The sequence below is a fragment of the Salminus brasiliensis genome, chromosome 25 (genome assembly GCF_030463535.1).
Source record: "Salminus brasiliensis chromosome 25, fSalBra1.hap2, whole genome shotgun sequence".
NCBI lineage: Eukaryota > Metazoa > Chordata > Actinopteri > Characiformes > Bryconidae > Salminus > Salminus brasiliensis.
The window spans coordinates 7,314,251-7,334,044 of record NC_132902.1 but is presented as its reverse complement, the minus strand read 5'-3'; the positions used below and the strand labels follow the sequence as shown (position 1 = coordinate 7,334,044).

The 19,794-nt window shown below is 37.5% G+C and overlaps 1 protein-coding gene across 2 annotated transcripts; it reads left to right on the top strand.

The window, feature by feature from the left end:
- The first annotated feature begins 212 nt into the window (after nucleotides 1-212).
- On the top strand, nucleotides 213-12,978 carry lsp1b (lymphocyte specific protein 1 b). 2 transcript variants are annotated; one of them, XM_072671284.1, is made up of 10 exons: nucleotides 213-273; nucleotides 1,131-1,203; nucleotides 1,282-1,476; nucleotides 1,784-1,827; nucleotides 2,593-2,674; nucleotides 2,875-3,015; nucleotides 3,477-3,575; nucleotides 5,146-5,235; nucleotides 5,502-5,544; nucleotides 12,636-12,978. In XM_072671284.1, the coding sequence occupies exons 1-10, from the start codon at nucleotides 233-235 to the stop codon at nucleotides 12,641-12,643; spliced, it is 816 nt and encodes a 271-aa protein (XP_072527385.1). In that variant the 5' UTR covers nucleotides 213-232; the 3' UTR covers nucleotides 12,644-12,978. The 2 variants fall into 2 exon arrangements, with proteins under 2 accessions (XP_072527385.1, XP_072527384.1); XM_072671283.1 differs by having other exon boundaries at nucleotides 5,502-5,607.
- Nucleotides 12,979-19,794: the final 6,816 nt, after the last annotated feature.

Genomic DNA, 19,794 nt, shown 5'->3' with positions numbered 1-19,794 from the left:
TTTAGAATGAGACTGTAGTATTTTGCCTTTTATATCAGAGTTACACCGATTCATTAGGTCAACTATTTCTGCATCTGATTGACTTACTCAATATGTTTGAAACCTGCCACGTTGCTATGTTAAGAAATGACCAGCCACACCAGGTGTGTTTCACAATTTCCTCTAGCTGCATATCCTTCCTACGCTCAGTGAATATAACTTAGTACTTAGCCAAGCGTAGTAACAGTGCAACATGGACTCTGCTGCAGAATCTCCTGTGCTCAATGCAGACAGGTAAATTACAAGATCTTGCAGGTTTTCTAATGTAGATACACTATTACTGCTTAGCCGCTTTGTAGACCTATAATTAGACTTTCAAAATGTAAAAAAGCAAGCATATTTAGATAGATCTTGAATGCACTCATGAGGTAGTTACCAAGTGCTACAATTGCTCTGTATTATAATATTAATGTAGTTGTAAGGGATGCACTGACGTCTGGGCAAATGACACTATTTGATATTTTGCATGTACATGCTTGTGTTAATGCTGAAACATAAACATGTATAAAATCTAATATCTAGCATTACAGAGAAACAGAACATTTAGTTGTTAAGGATGATAAATGCTGTACAATGAATGAAAAACAGATATTTTAGCACATTATCTGCTGTTACAATTAAAAGTTCTTTAATTAACAGTTGCAAATATAGTCAGATGTCAGTCATTTTTTTTTAGTAATTGTTTTGCCAATGCCAATATCACCATGCTATCATCATCTTCTTTAGGAAATGTCCACATTTACTGCAATTATCCTCCTAAACCTCCCTTTTTTCTCGGTCTCTTCTCTCTCCGCCCCCGCTTTGTTGCAATCCCCGGTTCATCTAACATGAGTCTTGTGACTGTAATACTAAATACTTTATACTGTGCACAATGGTTACTATGGTAACCATACTAACTGCAGTGTGTATCCTATATAAGTCTAGCAATATCATGTTTTTGTGTCTTTTGATGGCTGCCGGCTCGGTGGACTTCCTGAATGCACTGACTATGGCTGTGGATACTAGTCTGGGGTGGTCAGATGCAGTTCCTGATCACACACTGAAGTTTAAATCTGGTTTGTTCCTCTCTCTCTATCTTCTCTCTTCTTGAGTGAGGGGGATTTTGTGACAGAAGAAGATGCCGGGGATGGCACACAAAAGAGTGAGACAGTAACGTGTGAAGAGGTAGACACACTCACACACATGTGTTTTTAAAGACACGATTGATTTACAGTCTCTTAGCAATTGCTCATGCTCTCTCAGGTAGAGGAGCACTGGGTGAAAGAGGAAAACGAGAAGGAGAGACTGGAGGTGGAAACGGAGGAGGAGAGAGCGACGAGGATTAGACAAGAGGAGAAAGAGAGGAAGAGACTACGTGTGATGGAGAGGATGAAAAGGCTGAGTTTATCCAGCAATGAAACAGATGAACCATTTAGCCCTCTAAGTCCCACTCTCATGGTAAACACAGCACTCGGCCCATAACATACTCCACCATCATGTATGTAAAGTCATGGTCAATAATCATAGTTGGTTGTATTTGTGTCAGCTTCTTTTAGTTTGTAAAAAACGTAAGTAAGCCATCAAATGTTACGTTATTCATCCTTTAGGCCACAGTTACACCAAGCAATACATGGGTTGCATCAACTAAAAAGGTGCAATGTCATTGCACACAACTTTGCATTACACCAGACAGAGTCACTGAAGAGAAACCGCAATAAGACCACAGTCTCAAAAAAAGTTGTAACACTGTATTATACATCTGCAGATCTCTGAGAGAACTGAATCTCTGAATCGCTCTGTTAAGAAAAGGTGAGTACCCAGCATGCTAAGTGAAAGTCTTATGTCTTATTTGTTTATGTCAGCTGAATGAGTAAGCAGAGCAGAACATTTTCTAAATAAACCTTTTCTACTCCTCAGAATTATAGCGCCCACTCACATGTACAGCAAACAAACTATAGCCAAAATCCCTGAGGGAATTTCCTATTAATCCCGTTAAGAAAGTAATAAACATTGCTAGGCATGGATGTATGGTTCTAGGAAGGAATTTGCCAAAGTGATCCTTTGCCATCAATAGCGATTTAAATGAATTGAAATATTCTTTAACCTAGTCTACCGTGGAATTACTCCAGATATTTTGGGCCCTAGGAAAGATTTCTCTTGGGGACTCCCACCCTCACCAATCATAACACCTGTATGCTATAATTAAAAACTAAGTAATAAAAACACTGTAAACTCAAATAATCAAAAGTAATACTTCATCAATTTTATTAAATGATAAATAAATTATAAAACGTTATAATTATAAAATATTTACAGGTGAAATAGATCAAGTAGAGCCTAAAGGTGACTGCTTATGCCCCTCATAACTGCAAAAAGCCCAACTAAAGAACCCTTTTTGGAGCCTTAGGTATCAAAAGTGTAATTAGTAAGACATGGGAACAAAATAACTACATTTTGATTTTATACAGATTTGTTTGTCAGTTCTAGCATTCTATATTCATCTATATTCAATTTCTAAATTCATACATCCTAAAGTATAGTAAATACTCCATGTAAATGTGTTTTTAAAAACAGTAACAGCTTCCAGAAGACTCCACCTTCTATGATTATCTCTAAGATTGACAGCCGACTGGAACAGTACAACCATGCAGTTGAGGTATGCCACTATAGAGCTATTTACAACTCATCAGGGATATTTCATTGTACTCAGTGTCACACATTGCTATTACAAAAATGTTTCTTTAGGAAACCACCAAGTGGTTATTACATAACATTGCTCAAATAGCCTTTTGTGGCACTTTTATTTTTAATAAATAAATAAAATATTAGAGTGTAATAAGTGTTTTTTGTGTGCAGGAGAGCGCTCAGCAGGCAAAAGAGACAAAGGTAGTTCCAACGGACTTCCCAACCAGCCCAGAGCCTGTTTCTGCCCGCAAGAACCTTTTCGAAGTTGGAGATGCCCAGAACCAGAATTTAGTAAAGGTTGCATCCTCTAAGGTACTTTTAATTTGACTTCTTTTTTTACTACATAAAGCTAGAAATCACACCTCACATTTAAATATAATCGTGTTCCTCATGTTCTGTTTGAACATGATTTGATAAAGCAGTGACTGTCTAAGATGTGTGCTCACTGATTATTATTTTCATTTTAATTTTGAGATGTACTATATGACACTACTTAACCAATTAATTCCTAAAGGGCCCATGTGTTCACACTTTAGTTCTTCACAATAGTACCATGGAAGATTAACCAATAATTTATAATAGTTACTGAGCTGTTTTTCCAGAAAGAAATTCAGCCTTGTGTTTGACTGCACAGCATTCCAAAAAATGCAATCCAGGACATGTTTTATCCCTGCCTATGGCAGCTTTCAGTTATAACAGATTATAACAATTTGTATTTATCAGTACACCTTACTAAATGGGAAGCTTTGAATTTTCTGTGTTTTTTAATTCAGGAAACAGAGGAGTTGAAAGTAGGTGTGGCTGACCTAATCACTCACTGGGTGAAGGGTAACCCTGATGTCAATCCAAAAAGTCCTTCCTCTAAACCAACAGTTAGTAAAATATTACATTAAAAAGTGAACTGACTTAAAATGTCACTTTAAATCAGTTTCGATTTCCCTTCATCCCTTTTTACTTGCTTGATTTTCAGCTTTCTTATTTCTTCTCTGGCCCTATCTGCTGTTCTACTTGCTTTTTCCTATTGCCAGGTAACCACCGTCTATGTTAAGGGTTAGCTATTTTCAAACATACTGGCTGCTGCAAATTTTCATAGAACACCACACAGTCATGGCCAAAAATAGAAATACATATTTTAGAAAATGGCACAGTTACAATGACTGTATTCACATGTTTATGTCTTTTGAAGAGGACTGGACAAAATTATTGCCACTCTTAAAATTGTAAGAAATAAATGTTTGAATGGTGTCTAAAGAACCTTAGTCATTTGGCTGACCTGCAGACAAAAGGTACAACACAGTTACAATCCCACAGTCCAGATGACAGATGAGGCCAAAGCTGTCTAATAAAGCACATTACATTTACATTTGAGGCATTTGGCAGACACTCTTATCCAGTTACACAACTGGATATCAACTTACACAAGTGCTTTACTGTTTATTCAGGAAAATATCCTTAGATAATTTGTATAGACTAGGAAGCTTAGATATTAATAAACACAAAAGTCAACATAATACTCGACACTACACTTTGCCCAAGTACTCTCGAAAGAGTTGGGTCTTCAGTCTTCTCAACTCCAGAGACTAAATAGATGGACTCCTCCATCTCCTCCACACACACGGACAATCCCAAACAATGTGATAGTATTTTGCAGTAAGTACTACCTCACTGTGTCACTGGACTCTTGCACATTGTTTCTGGTTGATCCTCTACAATAACATAAAATGCACATTCTATTTGCACTACCCCACTTCCCACTGCAACCTCAGTCTGTCTGATTTATTTATTGTATCCTGCCTGTTACACTTTCTTGTCTGCACTTTGTGTCTCGTATGCACTGTGGATTATACTGTACTGTCTGCATTGTGTTGTACTGTCTGGATGCACTTGTTCTGTGTTGCATTTGTGTTCTGTCTGCACTGTGTTGTGTGTTGCAACATGGTCCTATACTCTGTATATAGTTGAAATGACAATAAAGCCTCTTGACTTGATCATGCTTCTAAAATCACAAATGAAATAAGATAAAGTTCTGGAGAGTTCTGAAGTGTCCAGCAATAGGTCAGAATCGAAATCCTATAGAACAAAACAGTAGGCGGGAGACAGCATACTTCCGAGAGGCCTGGTGCAGTCTGCAAATGAAAGTAGGTTCAAAATTGCAGAGGTGTAAGAAACTCATTCAAGATTATATGAAACAAAAGAGTGTGCTACCAAATATTGATGGTGCCAATAATTTTGCCTAGTCCATTTCTGGAATTCTGTGTGGAATGAATGCTTTTGTAACTGTGACAATGTTGCATTGCAGTGTTGCATTGTCTGAAAGAAGTGCAGGTGTGCCAATATTTTTGGCTTTGACACTTGATACAGTGATTAGTGAGCAGTGAGGAGTTGCTCGCTGTAGCTGCGGTTTTCTTTCCCTGTTCATTTTCTCTTCTGTTCTTTTGTCAGTCTGATGAAGTTAAAGTTGGTGATGTAAAGAACAAAAAGAGTCTGTGGGAGACAATGGAGACATCTACAGCAGAGAAACCAGGTGGAAAGGTACAGCAATCCTCTCACTTCTAAACAGAACTGCATTATACCCTGAGATTCCAGTTTACTGGATACACATACCTTGTTCCAACACTCATATATCTTTTTGTTAGGTACCATACATGTGCACAGAGATAGCCTATCTATTGCTCCACCATTCATTCACTGTGCTCTACTTCGTATTGGCTACATCTCAGTTACTTATAAACTTGGTTACTTATAGTTCTATTAACTCTTTAATATACTCATGGTGTTTGTGGTTTCTTCATTTCTAGGCTGGCATGTGTGCAAGATACAAGTTTGTTGAGATCGGACATGGTAAATATGAAAAGGTCTTTGTTGGCGATGGGGACAGTATCCATCACTAAAATGTAAAATCAAGTAAGAAAGTATTCTTTATGTTACAAAATTTTACACCAAACAACTGTAAACTTGTATTTATGTTGCTACTTTCCCATCCTTATCACTTCTGGTAAAAAGCTTAGACTTTGCATGGTTAGAACATTGATCCATCCCACAATGCTCTTACTCAAACTAAAACTTAAAATGTACTTGTGGTTGGATGGAATTAAAAGCAGATGAAAAAAAGCTGTCTTATGCTGAAAGAGGCACAGTGTTATGTTTATTTTTCCAGTAGATTTAATGTACACAGAGTACACAGAAGCTAGCTAGCTAATTGTGGCTAGTTAACCACAATGCTTAATATGCAATATTCTTTTTAAAGAAATAAAATGTTTTATAAAAGACACTGTATTTTATATGAGGTTGAATTTGTAATGAAAACATAAAGAAACACATTTGTCATGAATAAAGAGAGAGCTTTTACTTCAGAGAATCAACTTTTATTGTGCAGACAAGTATAGCATTACCCAGAGGTTTTAGCTGTAAATTGCTTTTTATGGTATATTTCTATTCTTTATAGAAAAAAAGTCTTTCATGTTACAATAGTATGCTTTCGTGCTAAAGCATATGTTTGGATACATTTTTGACATGTTTTTGCTAAATTCACAGAGACAGTGTTTTTATTTACATCAGTAAAACCTGTTAAGGTAGACAACTGGTGACTTTAAGCATGACATTTGCTAATTACTAAGGTTTTGCTCTGTTTTTTAATCTCAGTGGTGTTACAGATTTTTTAAAAATCATTAAAAAAGTATTAGTACAATATCAATGTTAATTACCACTGAATCTGCCAAAAAAACATACAATTACAGTATGTTTAGTTGGACATAAATTGTCCTGTACATATATATAATATGTACAGTAATTAAACTGGATTTTTTACAGTATCCTTTGGATATAATCATTTTCAATAAATAATATAATACCTAAACACAATTCCACAAAGAGACCAATTACAGCAGTACAAACAGTGTTTTTTATTTAATTTTACATCTGTTATTTACATTTACATTCATCCTGCTATGAGGATGTTTTAGTGTACATAGATTTTTTAATGTCTGTAATTATTAATTACAATATTTTTTTATATTTAATTACAATCATTCAGGTAAATTTAGCTCATCCTGGCTTATATTTATTATATCCCCGAAACACTCACATATACACACACCAACTGACACATTAACCAAAATGTACAAAAGCATGCATGTAAAATTTGTAAAAGCCATTCTCACTCTTCCATTCCCAGTCTGAATTCCCACCTCATTCATATAATTAGCATTCAACTAGTTGAATTGAGCTGAATCTGGTAGAGCAAGAAAAATGCGCAGTTCCACACCACTCACTTTTTGTTTTTTAAAGAATCTGTATTGTAAATAAGTGAGTGTCAAGATTAGCTTTTTTCTTAAAAGTTTAAAAACCTTTAGGGTTCAGGGTAATATACCATTACATTTCTTTTCTTTGTGTAGAAAATACATGTACTAAAACATTTCCTAATGCATTGGACACCCAACTGGCCCTTGAGTCATTTTCTTTAATTTCAACTTTCTCAGTGTCACATTCTCAGACCCCTGCTTACTCACTCCCTCTATCATTATCTCACCATATCACATGTCCCTCTCCGCTGTCTACAGCTGTCACTTTCTCTCTCCTTCCTTTCAATGCAGGAATGAACCAGTTAGCCTTACAGCAAAGGAACATACAGACTGTGTCCTTTCACTGTAGCTTTCTTTAGGTGGTAGCTCTTTGACTAGCAGAGTGTCAAGAATATCAGTGCATTTAATTGAATCAATCTTGTATTTGTAATCATGTGAAATGACAAGGTCATGTGCTATACATTCTCTGGTGTTGCTAATACATTGCTAATAAACCTAATCACTACACATAAAGAATTAGTAAAGAACTTTTTAGTGAGAGTAACAAAAATCAACTCATTCGCAGTGTTAATTTAGTATTAAGGTACTAAAAATTATACATTGTTTTTTTTTGTTTTGGACATGGCAAATCCTTTGGCTGTCCTATTGAAATCTTTGGGCTCCTCACCTTCACCTTTTCGATGTAACAGGCTCCTCTCAAATACTGTGGCAATTTTGGTCAGGGGTTTTGCAGCTGCTTCCTTTAGCTTCCGGGCATCAAATCGTGGACTGTAGAGCAGGATTGGCAGGCGATGTGCAAATGAGGGGACCTGCGTCGGGCTTTCCTTTGATGTCTTTCTTTTGTCTGTCTCAGGTTTGTTGGAATTTATCTGCTTCATGATGTTCTCTTTGGTGGAGAACATTTGAAAGAGAATAGCATCCCACATTTTTAGTGCTCTGGGGGCCTCATTTTTCATCATTACATCCTGACTACCAGATTCCTCATCAAATCCAACAGAGTCATTATGCCCACTTGTCTTTATGTCATGTGCCTGAGCAGTTTTCTTATTCTCATTCTGTGACTCTGGAAACTGTGGCTCTTCAGGCTCCACGATCATGTGTTTCTTCAGCCGTGTCCAGCCACTGAGTTTTGCCTTCAGGCCCTTTGGCTTCTGTGTCTCTTTGTTTTTCCCTTTTTCTATAACCTCAGTGCCCTTTTCTTCAAAACCTGCTGGATGTCCACAGCTAATCTCTTTGCCCTTTGTATCAGGAAGAAGGTTCTTGATCATAGTAGTATTAGTGTGTGAAGATTTAGTGGTGGAAGCTTCTCTGGAAGTAGGTACCTCCGACTTTGAAACTTCAGCCTGGTATTCTGTGGTAGAATTTAATTTGACCGGAGTACTGTCTTTTCTTGGGATTTTTGTTTCGGTAGCTGTAGAGGAGGTCAGAGATTTTGCTGCTTTGAGCAGCATCTTTGCAAGGCTAATTTCTGTGCTGTGTGACTTGATGAGTGCAGTACTTTTGTTACGTAACATGGTATTTGCATGTTCTAGGGATTTAGAGTCTGGTAAGGATTTTAAAGAGCAGTCTGTTTCTGTAGAAGGCTTGGCTTCATTAATTATCACATTAGCATCTTTTTTTGAGTTTGAGTGAAGAGAGGGTGAAGAGGATGAAGATGACTTTAACACAAGTGACTTAGTGCCAGCATTATTTGTTCTCACTGCTTTCTGTGTAGTGTCAATCTCAGTGACGTCCTGATTGTTTGTAACAAATTGTGTGCAAGGATTGACATCTGTAACAGGTGCCTTACACCTTGTTGTGAGTACAGTGTCCTTAGCTGTGATTAAACTGTGATGGTCTGCAAGTACATTAACGGAATCATGTGTGGCCACTACAGGGATGGTGATTGCTTTGTTGTCTATAGTGTCTGTTTTAAAAAAATAGGTGTTGGGAATGGCCGCTTTGGGAATTGAATGGATATTCAGACCTGTGGATTTGGTATGCTCATCTGTTGAAAACTTTTGGTAAGGTCTCATTTCTGTAGGTGGCAATTGAACAATGTTCGTGTCTTGAAATGATTTACATGAGCTCCCATTCGTGGTGTTGGGTTGAAATAACGGTTTAGGATCTTCTGAGGCAACTGAAGAGAATGTGTATGTGCCAGACAATATGGCAGATGTAGATGAGTCTGACTTAGAGCAAGCTACATGTTTAGCCAGGTGTAAATCAGCAGCTTTAGTTGAATTTGTTGACTTTGATAAAACTTGTGGTTTTGTTGAGTCTGAGTTGGACAAAAATTCTGGTTTGGTTGTTACGCCTAGAATATTTACCTTTTTTAAATCAGGAGGTTTTATAATAGATTGCCAGGTGTCTGTAGATAGCACTTCAGGTTCTTTGATATTGGTTACTAAATGTTTAAAGTGGTTACTTTCAGCTGTTACTGATATCAGGTTGTCTGTAGATACTAGCCTGTTAAGGTTTACAGCCACAGTGGTTGCTCCGGAAGAGTAATGTGCTCGTGAGTCAGTCTCTGGGACCACAGTGTTCGCTTTAGAGGAAACTGATGTTTGCACTGATGGGAGATCAATTGTTTTTGTTGGATATGCAGATTTGGAGACATTTTCTATCTCTGCTGTTTGCAGTGGAATATTTTGCATTGATAAAAAATTCCTTTTTGATAACCCTGCAATATTTGAGTTCAGAATATTTGATTGTACCATGGGAAAAGGGTAGGTTGGCATTTTTTCTCCAAATGTCATGGCTGAAGAGACATCCGTATGTAGATCTCCTGGGTTAATTGTTTGTGGAGTCACAGGCACAGGTGCAGCATTAGAAGAATTTACTGGGGCTCTTATGGTTGCAGCTTGTTGTCCGTGACATGCTGAGGATTTATGATTAACAAGTAGAGATTTTGATGTTAATCCAGATTTCACGTCTTCCTCCTTCAGAGCAGCCTTTGCTATATTTGAGGTAGAGATTTTGATAGTTTGAATATTGAGCATGTCTGGAAAGGTCTGTACCTCACTGCTGGGCACTTTTGAAACTGTAGTCTGTAGAATTGAATCTGAGATTGACATTTGTGGTTTTGAGGTTTGTGAAAAGACAGTTTTTAAATGGTCTGATCCTTCAGTGAGCACTTCAACATCGGAAGATATTTTGTGTGTTATTCCGATATGGGAGTTTAGCACTGAAGACTTTTTTCGTGGATGTTCAGAATCTTCGGACGTCTGAGCCAAAGATACTGGAGAACAGTTGCTGGCTCTGATTCCACCATAAGCAATATATTCCATTGGCGTCAATCCATAGTATGTTGACTTTTTGGGGAGTATATTAGGTTGATTATGTACAACATTCGGCTGCTCTTTACCAAAAAATCGTGCTGGAGGTCTGGGTGACCAATAGACTGGAGTGCTTAGTGTTTGGTATGGATGGGTAGTAGTAGAAAGTATTTTTTCAGAACTTACAGCTCTTGAAACACATTGAGCTGCTGTCACTGGACTAGACTTTGTTAGTGGTGGTGTTAAGTGTTTCTCAAAAGTTTCAGTTTCATATAATTTTTTCTTCTGTGTAGGTGCAGAGTCCAGTGTGTCACATACTCCTGAATTTGAAACACAAGTCTCAGTTGAAACAGACAATGGAATCTCACATCTGGAGGACTTTTTGCTTGGGTTTCCCTCAGAATATGCTTTGAAAAGATCAGGCTTTACATCAGGGTCCATTTTAAGTAATCCATTTGGTGTAGAATGCATCTTTTTATCCTCAATACCTGGAGCAGGGATGTCATTTCTTTTTGTCTGACAAATCTGATTTAGACTTTTTGATGTAATGCATGGGGATATTATTTCCTGAAGATTTGTCTGTTTGGTTTCCTGAAGAGTGAAGGAAGTGTGTGAAGTAAATGAAAGAGCGTTGGTATTGAAGTCTTCAGATGGTTGTGTCTTGGTTAAATGGCACATTTGTGTCGTTGGTTGACCAGAGAATGGTCTAGCTATTAAAACTTTATGTGTAGTCACCGCACTTTGTTTAAGCTCTGAGCCGACTTGTTGTGAATAAGGCAGAGTTGCTCCTTGATTTGTTGTATTTAATTCCCCACTGTCCTGGAAATTTGGATTTGATATTCCATTGATATTTTTTGGAAAATTAGAAAAGCTCTTCATTTGTGAACTCTCATCAGAGGTTTGATTTGATGTAGGAGATTCCTTGGAAGTTGTTTCAATGCTATAATTATATGTCATAATACTGTGAGGACCCAGTGAAGGTTCAGTGTCTTTAGACCCACCTCTAATATACTGGTTTACAGTTGTCTTGACCAATGGGGAAGCACAGGACAGATCCAAATGTGGAGTGGTAAGCTGTACTGGACCCAGTGAAGATTCAGTGTCTTTAGACCCACCTCTAGAATACTGGCTCACAGTTGCCTGGACCAAGGGGCAAGCACAGGACAGATCCAAATGTGGAGTGGTACGCTGTACAGGAGCCAAAGCAGATGCTTGTGTTTCAGCTGAGGCCAGATAGGTGGCTGCAGAATGACTTGATGTCTGAAAAAAATTATATGGTGTTGGTATTTTTAGTTCTTGTCTTTGATTTTGTGCAATGTTAGGGTTTCCTGAAGTATGGGACATAAACTTTTGTCTTGCATCTATGTCAGATGCATGAGTGGGTTCCAGGTCTGTGGCCAGCTCTGTGGCATCATCGAAGAGAAAAGTAGAGCATGTATGGAGTGGGGCTATTTGGCAGTCAGACAGTGGTACTACAGCTGAGTGTGACTGCGAAGAAAGTGTGGGTGTTGAGCTGTAGTGAGGACTGTAGTAGGAGCAGAGATATGGCGAGCTAGAGTGGTGGTAGGGGGATCTGACGGGAGAGCTTTGTGAATCAAGGGTCCTGCAGTAGAAAGTCTCTTGAGGTAAGTCAAGTGTGCTGCCATAGAGAGGTGTCTCTGGAGGGGGAGTGGAGACATCGCTGTGCTCTTGGTCTGGACTGGCCTCGTTTACAGGTGACAGGCTTGAGCGGAACGGTATAGGTGTCTGAGAGGAGGAGCCTACTTTCTTCTTGGCATTTTTCTTAATTAGCTTTTTCAGACGGGCATTGTCCTTTCCTGGCTTTGGCAGGAGGGGGGGAGGGTATTGATCAGAGAGTGGGCCAGACTGGCTTCCATAACTTACTTCCATTAGCATTTTAACTTCTGCAAAAAACAAATGTAAACATGCTTGGAAAATATCTTGTGAAAGCAAACGTGATGGTATGCATGATTATGTTGTATAATGTAAACTGTAAAATGACCAGTAATTAACTGCAACATTGCATTAGTATTACAACAGGTTTTTCATAATAAAATTACACTGAATGTATTTCTTATACATATACCTAAATTAAGATATGAGATTATCACTGTCATGGACACTATTGGAGATTATTAACTTCAATGTAGGTTAATTTTAGGCATGTTATTTCCGAGCTAACTATTTGAGGTAACAAACAATTTAAACAATGTTTACATAATTATATATGTTTAAACATTTATTGTCTTAATGTCTTAATTGTCTTGAGGTTTAATACATTACCATCTCCTAACTTTACAGTGTATCACAACTTTGTGCTAAATGCTTCTTATTAATTATAGATTCATATTAATTTTCTATCTCTCTTTTTCAGGCACATAGTATCGGGAAGTTCTCTGATACCGGATGATTTCTTCAGTTTGATAATTCATTCTTTTGGTTGATTATTGGTTGAAATTTTGATTTTTGTTGTATTAATGTTTCAAAAAAATTCAAGTATTACATTCAGAAATTAAAATTCTTAATAAATCCTTCAAATCCAAATGCCCCTTCTTTAAGTCTGTTTTGTAAATCTTTGATCCCACAGTCATATGATAACACTGGGCACTAATAAATTCTAGTCAATGGTATTTTTGATGTACTTTCATTTCTGTCCCCCAAATATTACACTTCTAATGGAATAAATGTAAGATAAAACTCTCTGTAAATGGAAATATTGAAATGCATTGTTTACATTTTCTTTTTAAATCTTGTATTGTCTGAGATGAAGATGGGTAATTACTGATAATTAACATCCCTTCACAACTGCGAGACCTGCAGGGGGAAAAGACATGGAGCAGAAGCAGACTGATATCTGAAACTTGTGTCTCCATTTTAGGATCTGCTAGCCTAGATATATGACACACTCAATTCCAGCTCAAAAAAGAAAAAGTAGTAATAACCTAAAACCCTACTACTAAAATTGACTAATAAACTTGACCTTGAACTAAACTTGGTTTAGAGTGATTTTCCATAAGCATCCAGTTTTCTAAGTGCTTGTACTTACAGTGAGGCCAGAGAGGATTTAGTAATGCTTCTGAGAGGACAGAAAAATTTGTCTCTCACTAGACACTCCCAGAAAATGTACTGCAAGTAAAAAGCAAATACCAGTTACATACTATTGATCTCCAAGCTACACTGTACATGCAAGTTTTTATTTTAAATCAAATTATGAAATAGCAAAGTGCCAGATACTGATTGCATATGTGCTTTTAGTAAATAAACTTAATAGTACTGGGAGCAGAAATGCATAGTTAATTATGTTACCTGTGTGGGTTGATCTGTAAGCTCCAGCTCAGAGTGTTGTGGCCAGACAGTAGCAGAGAAGAGCTGCAGGGCACAGTGACAGACCCCTTGGCCATACCAAAAATAAAACCACTTGCCCTAAATTCAGAGAGCAGTAACCATGCAGGGGGTTTCCACTTCACCTGACAGGCACGGAGAGAGTATGTGTGTGTGCGTGTGTGTATACAGTGTTTCCCAGTGTTGTTTTGATCTCTTCAGACTGACAGGAGCAATTTCTTGCTTTGAGCCAGGATCTGTGACTGGAATTTGCTGGAGTTCAGTGAATTAGGAAGGTTCAAGGTTCAAGGAAGGAGTGTAGGTGTGTCCTAGTGAATAAAGAGACACTGTGATTTGCTGGGGCAATGAGCTGTGCTTATTACATGACCTTAAGGTCTAATAGGTGTTGTGTTTAACTAGAACATGCTATGATAGGGTTCTTGTCTGTCATAAATCTTGACAGATTGTCTGGTAGTGTTATCTCACTTAGTATGTTGGGCTACACCTGCTAAAGGAATACATGTAGATAAATATATGTAAAAATGTTTGGAATGTTGCAGCTAATGCATTATTGTCCAAAGCCATATATAAGCCATGAATCATAGTTACATAAGTAAGAATACATGTGTTCTGCTCCCTGGTGGATGATCTGTGCACTGCATGCACCAGTAAAACATTCAGGGTTAAACAGTTTTGGGTTCTATACATTTTAATGTGTTTAAAAACATTGCTCTAAGCAATACATTCCTGATATATCAAATATGATATAAAATATAAATCATGCATGCAAAGTGTTCTTTAATTTCTTTCTTTTTTAATTGTTTCAAATAAACATGAAATTTCTGGCAATTATTTGATGGTTTAAGCAGGGTTGAAATCAGGCCCAACAACGGTTACCAAGATCCGTGAAGATTTAATGTGTGAATATAATTATTGATTTAATCAGGCTCCAAAAACTTCAGTACCTGCTGTGTTCCATGTTCCATGTAAATAATATTGCTATTACTTTTTTATTCTTATTTATATTGTGTATATAGTGTAAATTATTTATCTACAATTTTTTGTAACTAAGTGTCTTGCTATCCCTTTCTGCTGTGACACTGAGAATTTCCCCACTGTGGGACTAATAAAGATAGATTTTCTTATCTTATCTTATCTTATCTTATATTATCTTATCTTATCTTATGTTTCATGTGCGTTATGAGCTATCTACGTATAATGTCACGGCATGTAAATATATAAATGCACCTTATTCTCTTCACCTATCGGTTAAAAATCTATTTACCTTATAATCACTATCTCTACTCTAATAATGAATCACATTTATTGTATTTATTGTATTGTCTTTTAGTTCAATGTCAACTATGTCTGCACACTTTCTGCAATCTGTCCTGTACTGTATTGTTTTGTTCTCGTTTTGTTTCATGTTGCCCCTTTTGTTTAGGAAAAAATGCAATTTCATTCCACTGTGTACTTATACAGAGTTGAAATAACAATAAAACCCACTTGACACTTGAACTGTACTGCTCTTGAGTGGAAAGCCCTGCAGAAGGTGGTGCGCACAGCCCAGCACATCTTCGGGGTTTAGCTTCCCAACCTTCTGGATAAATACACCAGGCACTGTCTGAAAAAGTCCAGAAGGATTATTAAGGACCCACCCCAAGCCCTGTTCTCACAGCTGCCCAGTGGCAGGAGGTACAGAAGCATGAAACAGCCAGCTTGTTCCGAGACAGCCTCTACCCCAAGCAATTAGGCTGCTGAACATCCAGTACTACAGTCTATCAGTCCAGTCTGTCACAAAGCTCACCGGTCTCATCACACAAGATATCTCAATCACACCTCCACTCTGCACCCTTACTTACTGGAACTGTGACCTCTGATAGAGATAGAGAGAGTGAGAGAGTGCACCAAAGAGAGGGTTTGTGGTCTCCGTGTGAGGAGCCCCATGTGACCTACACACTGGGATTCACTCTCTGACTCCTTACTCAGAGATCTTGACATTTATCTTGACCAGATCATTATCTTTTACACAAGTAGTTGTCTTACCAGCCAATCCAAAATATCCACATGTTACAACCCCTGACTGAGTGAACAGCCCCCCTCCTCTTTGGGGCATGCTGTAAACCCTTTCGAGATGGGGGTTAGACAGAGCAGCAGGGCAGAATACAAAGCTAATAAATTATCTTACAAAAGCACAAGGCACCGGACCCTGGAGCAATAGAAAAGTGTTCTCTTAAATGATAAATCATGTTTCACTGATCTGAGAATCTGCTAGATTTTCTGAGAAAAGTTACCTACAATACTGGATAGTGCCAGGAGTAAAGTTTGGTGGTGGAGGATTGATGTTCTGGGACTATTTTTTAACCTCTTTCACTTAAGGCCCCATTATAGATCACCAATGACAAATCCTGTAAATGACAGTAGAAAGTTTCTTTTTCATTAACACTTTGGACTTAACTCTGAAGTTGTTCAAGTGTAAGAAATAAATACATAAACGTATTAATGAAGCAGAGCAACAATGAAGCAAACACATTAGTAGAAATTTAATTCTTCTACTTTTGTCCAGCAATAGCATTATAAAAGCAGTTACTGTAAATTCTGCATGAGATCAGAAGGCCTAAAAACACAGTATGGACACACAGTTAGGGACAGTTACCAGGTCCTGAACCAAATTAAAAAGGGCAAGAATGTAAAATACATTTTGAGGATTTAAAGAAAATAACATTTTATCCAAGCTGAACATATATAAATATTCTTACATTACATACAAAAATAAAATTTTATTATATAAAGTTTTAAAAATATATATAGTAATACATTTATTGTCCATTGCTCACACACCCTGAGGCAGCCTATTGGACACATGTGGCTGTAAAAATAAAATATTAAAAAAATGTTTTTTTTTAAAATCATTTTTCAGTATTTTTACACTGCATCCATGTATCACCAAGTAACATTTATGGCTTAGTAAAGATGTTTGCAGATCTATCTCACAAATTTATAAAACAAAACAGTTACTGTGAACTCAAATATGAAACAAGGAGATCAAATTAAGGTCTAACATTGTATTTTACATTATCCAGCTGAAAGAGAAGCACATCTTGCAAATGTCATGCAAGTCTGAATACCAATTATGTTTACATATGCTACTTTGACAGAGTAGTCAGATGTTTACATTTTTTATGGTTCATACTTATCAGAGGAGCAGGGTCATTTCCAGGGATTGTGGGCTTTATTAAAATATATTACTCTGGGCCTCACCACTTTAACATGTCTGCCAAAATACACAATTGATACATTTTGTGTAGTGTTCATTAACCAAGAGCACCCTAAACACCACATAGAGAATACAAAAGGACAATAGAGAAACAGAGAAAAAATAAAGGAAAAGTCTGTCTTTATTGCAATAAAAGAAGGTATATACTGATGGAAAAATACAGTCACAAACAAAGCATGTAAATTAAACCCAGAACTTGATCTGTAACACAAGCATTTCTCAACTGTGTTCCTCAATTGTGTGCAATTCAAGTCATTATGCATACACAAAGAAAAAATCTGCTACAATGAGGAGAGAATGAGAAGTTATGATCAAATCAAATCAATCAAATTTATTTGTATGGTGCTTTTTACAACTTTTTTTTTTCGCAAAGCAGCTTTACAGTAATGCCATGTAACCTCAAGTGAGCAAGCCAAAGGCGACAAAGGCATGGAAAAACTCCCTCAAAGCTGGAGGAAGAAATCTTCAGAAGAACCAAGTCCTCTGATTAAATTAGCACCCATTAATAAGATAACCTGTGTTAGAGGGGAATTCGACATTAATACATTTTGTCCATGAAGCACAAAAACTGAAACATGTGCTGAACTGTTAGCTAACTTTTCAATCAGGAGCTTGACAGCCCAGCCAAACATCACTTTGATTTAATAGTGAGGTGCAATATGTTCATGTTTATGGTGGGAAGCAAAAGCAGGTCACAGTTCACACGTGTGTGGCTTACACTGTAGCTGGCTTACAGTCCTGTGCCACCATCTCTGCATCCTTTTCCAAAAAATCGGGCACAGGGTTAAGACTAGCTGAGAATATTTATTCTTTTCACCACCCAGGTTCAGTCTACTTAAAAAACAAAAAACAAACACAACACAAGAGAACATAACTAACTTTAGAGAACAATATTAGCCATTGCCCTTATACCTTGTACCAGTACATACCTTGTTGGTCTATAGGGTTTCACTCAATATCTTTGTTGAACTGTTTGTCAGACTTTGCAGTTTTTTGTTGAAGAGTGTTAAAGCTGCCGGAACATAAAAATAAACACTAAAACATCTCACAGTGTTTGTTCTGGAGACATACAAGTTTGCTATACAAAGTCTCCTCTTACACAACACAATTAGATGCAATACAAAACAATAGTTTTACTTTATACTTACATATATCTATATCTATCTCTCTCTCTCTCTCTCTCTCTATATATATATATATATATATATATATATATATATATATATATATACAGTCATGCCCGAAAGTATTCATACCCCTGTCAAAGTTTGACTTAAATTTACTTTTATTTAACCAGAAATTATATTTTTGCCTGGAAATGACACAGGCATCTCCCAGGAGATAACACGATGATGTACAAGGGGCATCATTGTGGGAAAAAATATTTCTCAGCTTTTATACACATTTGAACAAAAAGTGGCATGTCCAAAATTATTCATACCCTTCTCAATAATTAATAGAAAAGCCTTTATTGGCTATTACAGCAATAAAACGCTTCCTGTAATTGCTGACCAGCTTTTTGCATGTCTCCACTGGTATTTTTGCCCATTCATCTTTAGTGATGAGCTCCAACTCTTTGAGGTTCGAGGGTCTCCTTGCCATCACCCTGATCTTTAGCTCCCTCCACAGATTCTCAATTGGATTCAAGTCAGGACTCTGGCTGGGCCACTGCAAAACATTAATGTTTTTGTCTGCTAACCATTTCTTCACCACTTTGGCTGTGTGTTTTGGGTCGTTGTCGTGCTGAAATGTCCACCGGTTCCCAAGGCCAAGTTTCTCTGCAGACTGCCTGATATTGTTGTTGAGAATCTTGATGTATTGCTCTTTTTTCATGGTGCCATTTACTGCGATCAAGTTCCCTGGTCCATTGGCTGAAAAACACCCCCAAAACATTAGGTTCCCACCACCATGTTTGACAGTGGGGATGGTGTTCTTAGGGTTGAAGGCTTCTCCTTTTTTACGCCAAATGGTGCACACATCATTGTGGCCAAACAATTAAATTTTTGTTTCATCTGACCATAAAACAGAACACCAGAAGTCTTCTTCTTTGTCCAGATGAGCATTTGCAAAGGTCAAGCGGGCTTTTGTGTGCCTTTTCTGGAGAAGTGGTGTCCTCCTTGGCCTGCGTCCGTGGAACCCAGCAGTGTGCAGTGTCCGTTGAACTGTCTGCCTTGAGATGTCGCCACCAGCAGAGTCCAGATTCTCCAGGATGGCCTTGGTGGTGATCCTTGGATTTTTCTTCACCTCTCTCACTATTCTCCTGGCCAGCACAGGTGTCACTTTTGGCTTCCGACCACATCTTCTGAGATTTTCCACAGTGCGGAACTTCTTGTATTTTTTAATAATACTTTGCACTGTAGCCACTGGAACTTGAAAACATTTTGATATGGCTTTATAGCCCTTTCCTGACTTGTGAGCGGCCACAATGCACAGCCGTAGGTCCTTAGTGAGCTCCTTTGTCTTAGCCATGACTGTCCACAAACCAACTGCAGAGAGCTGCTGTTTTTCTCCTGTTGAGTTGATTAAAACAGCTGTTCCCAATGAATCAGGGTAATTAGGATGCTTTAAAACAGCTTGGACTATTTGGAATGGTATAGAACTTTGGATTTTCCCATATACTGTGACAGTTTTCAAAGGGTATGAATAATTTTGGACATGCCACTTTTTGTTCAAATGTGTATAAAAGCTGAGAAATACTTTTTCCCACAATGATGCCTCTTGTACATCATCGTGTTATCTCCTGGGAGATGCCTGTGTCGTTTCAAGGCAAAAATATAACTTCTGGTTAAATAAAAGTAAATTTAAGTCAAACTTTGCCAGGGGTATGAATACTTTCGGGCATGACTGTATATATATATATATATATATATATATATATAGACTTTATTATGGGCATCACAATAGTGCTTATGCATGGCTCACAAAAAATGCAATG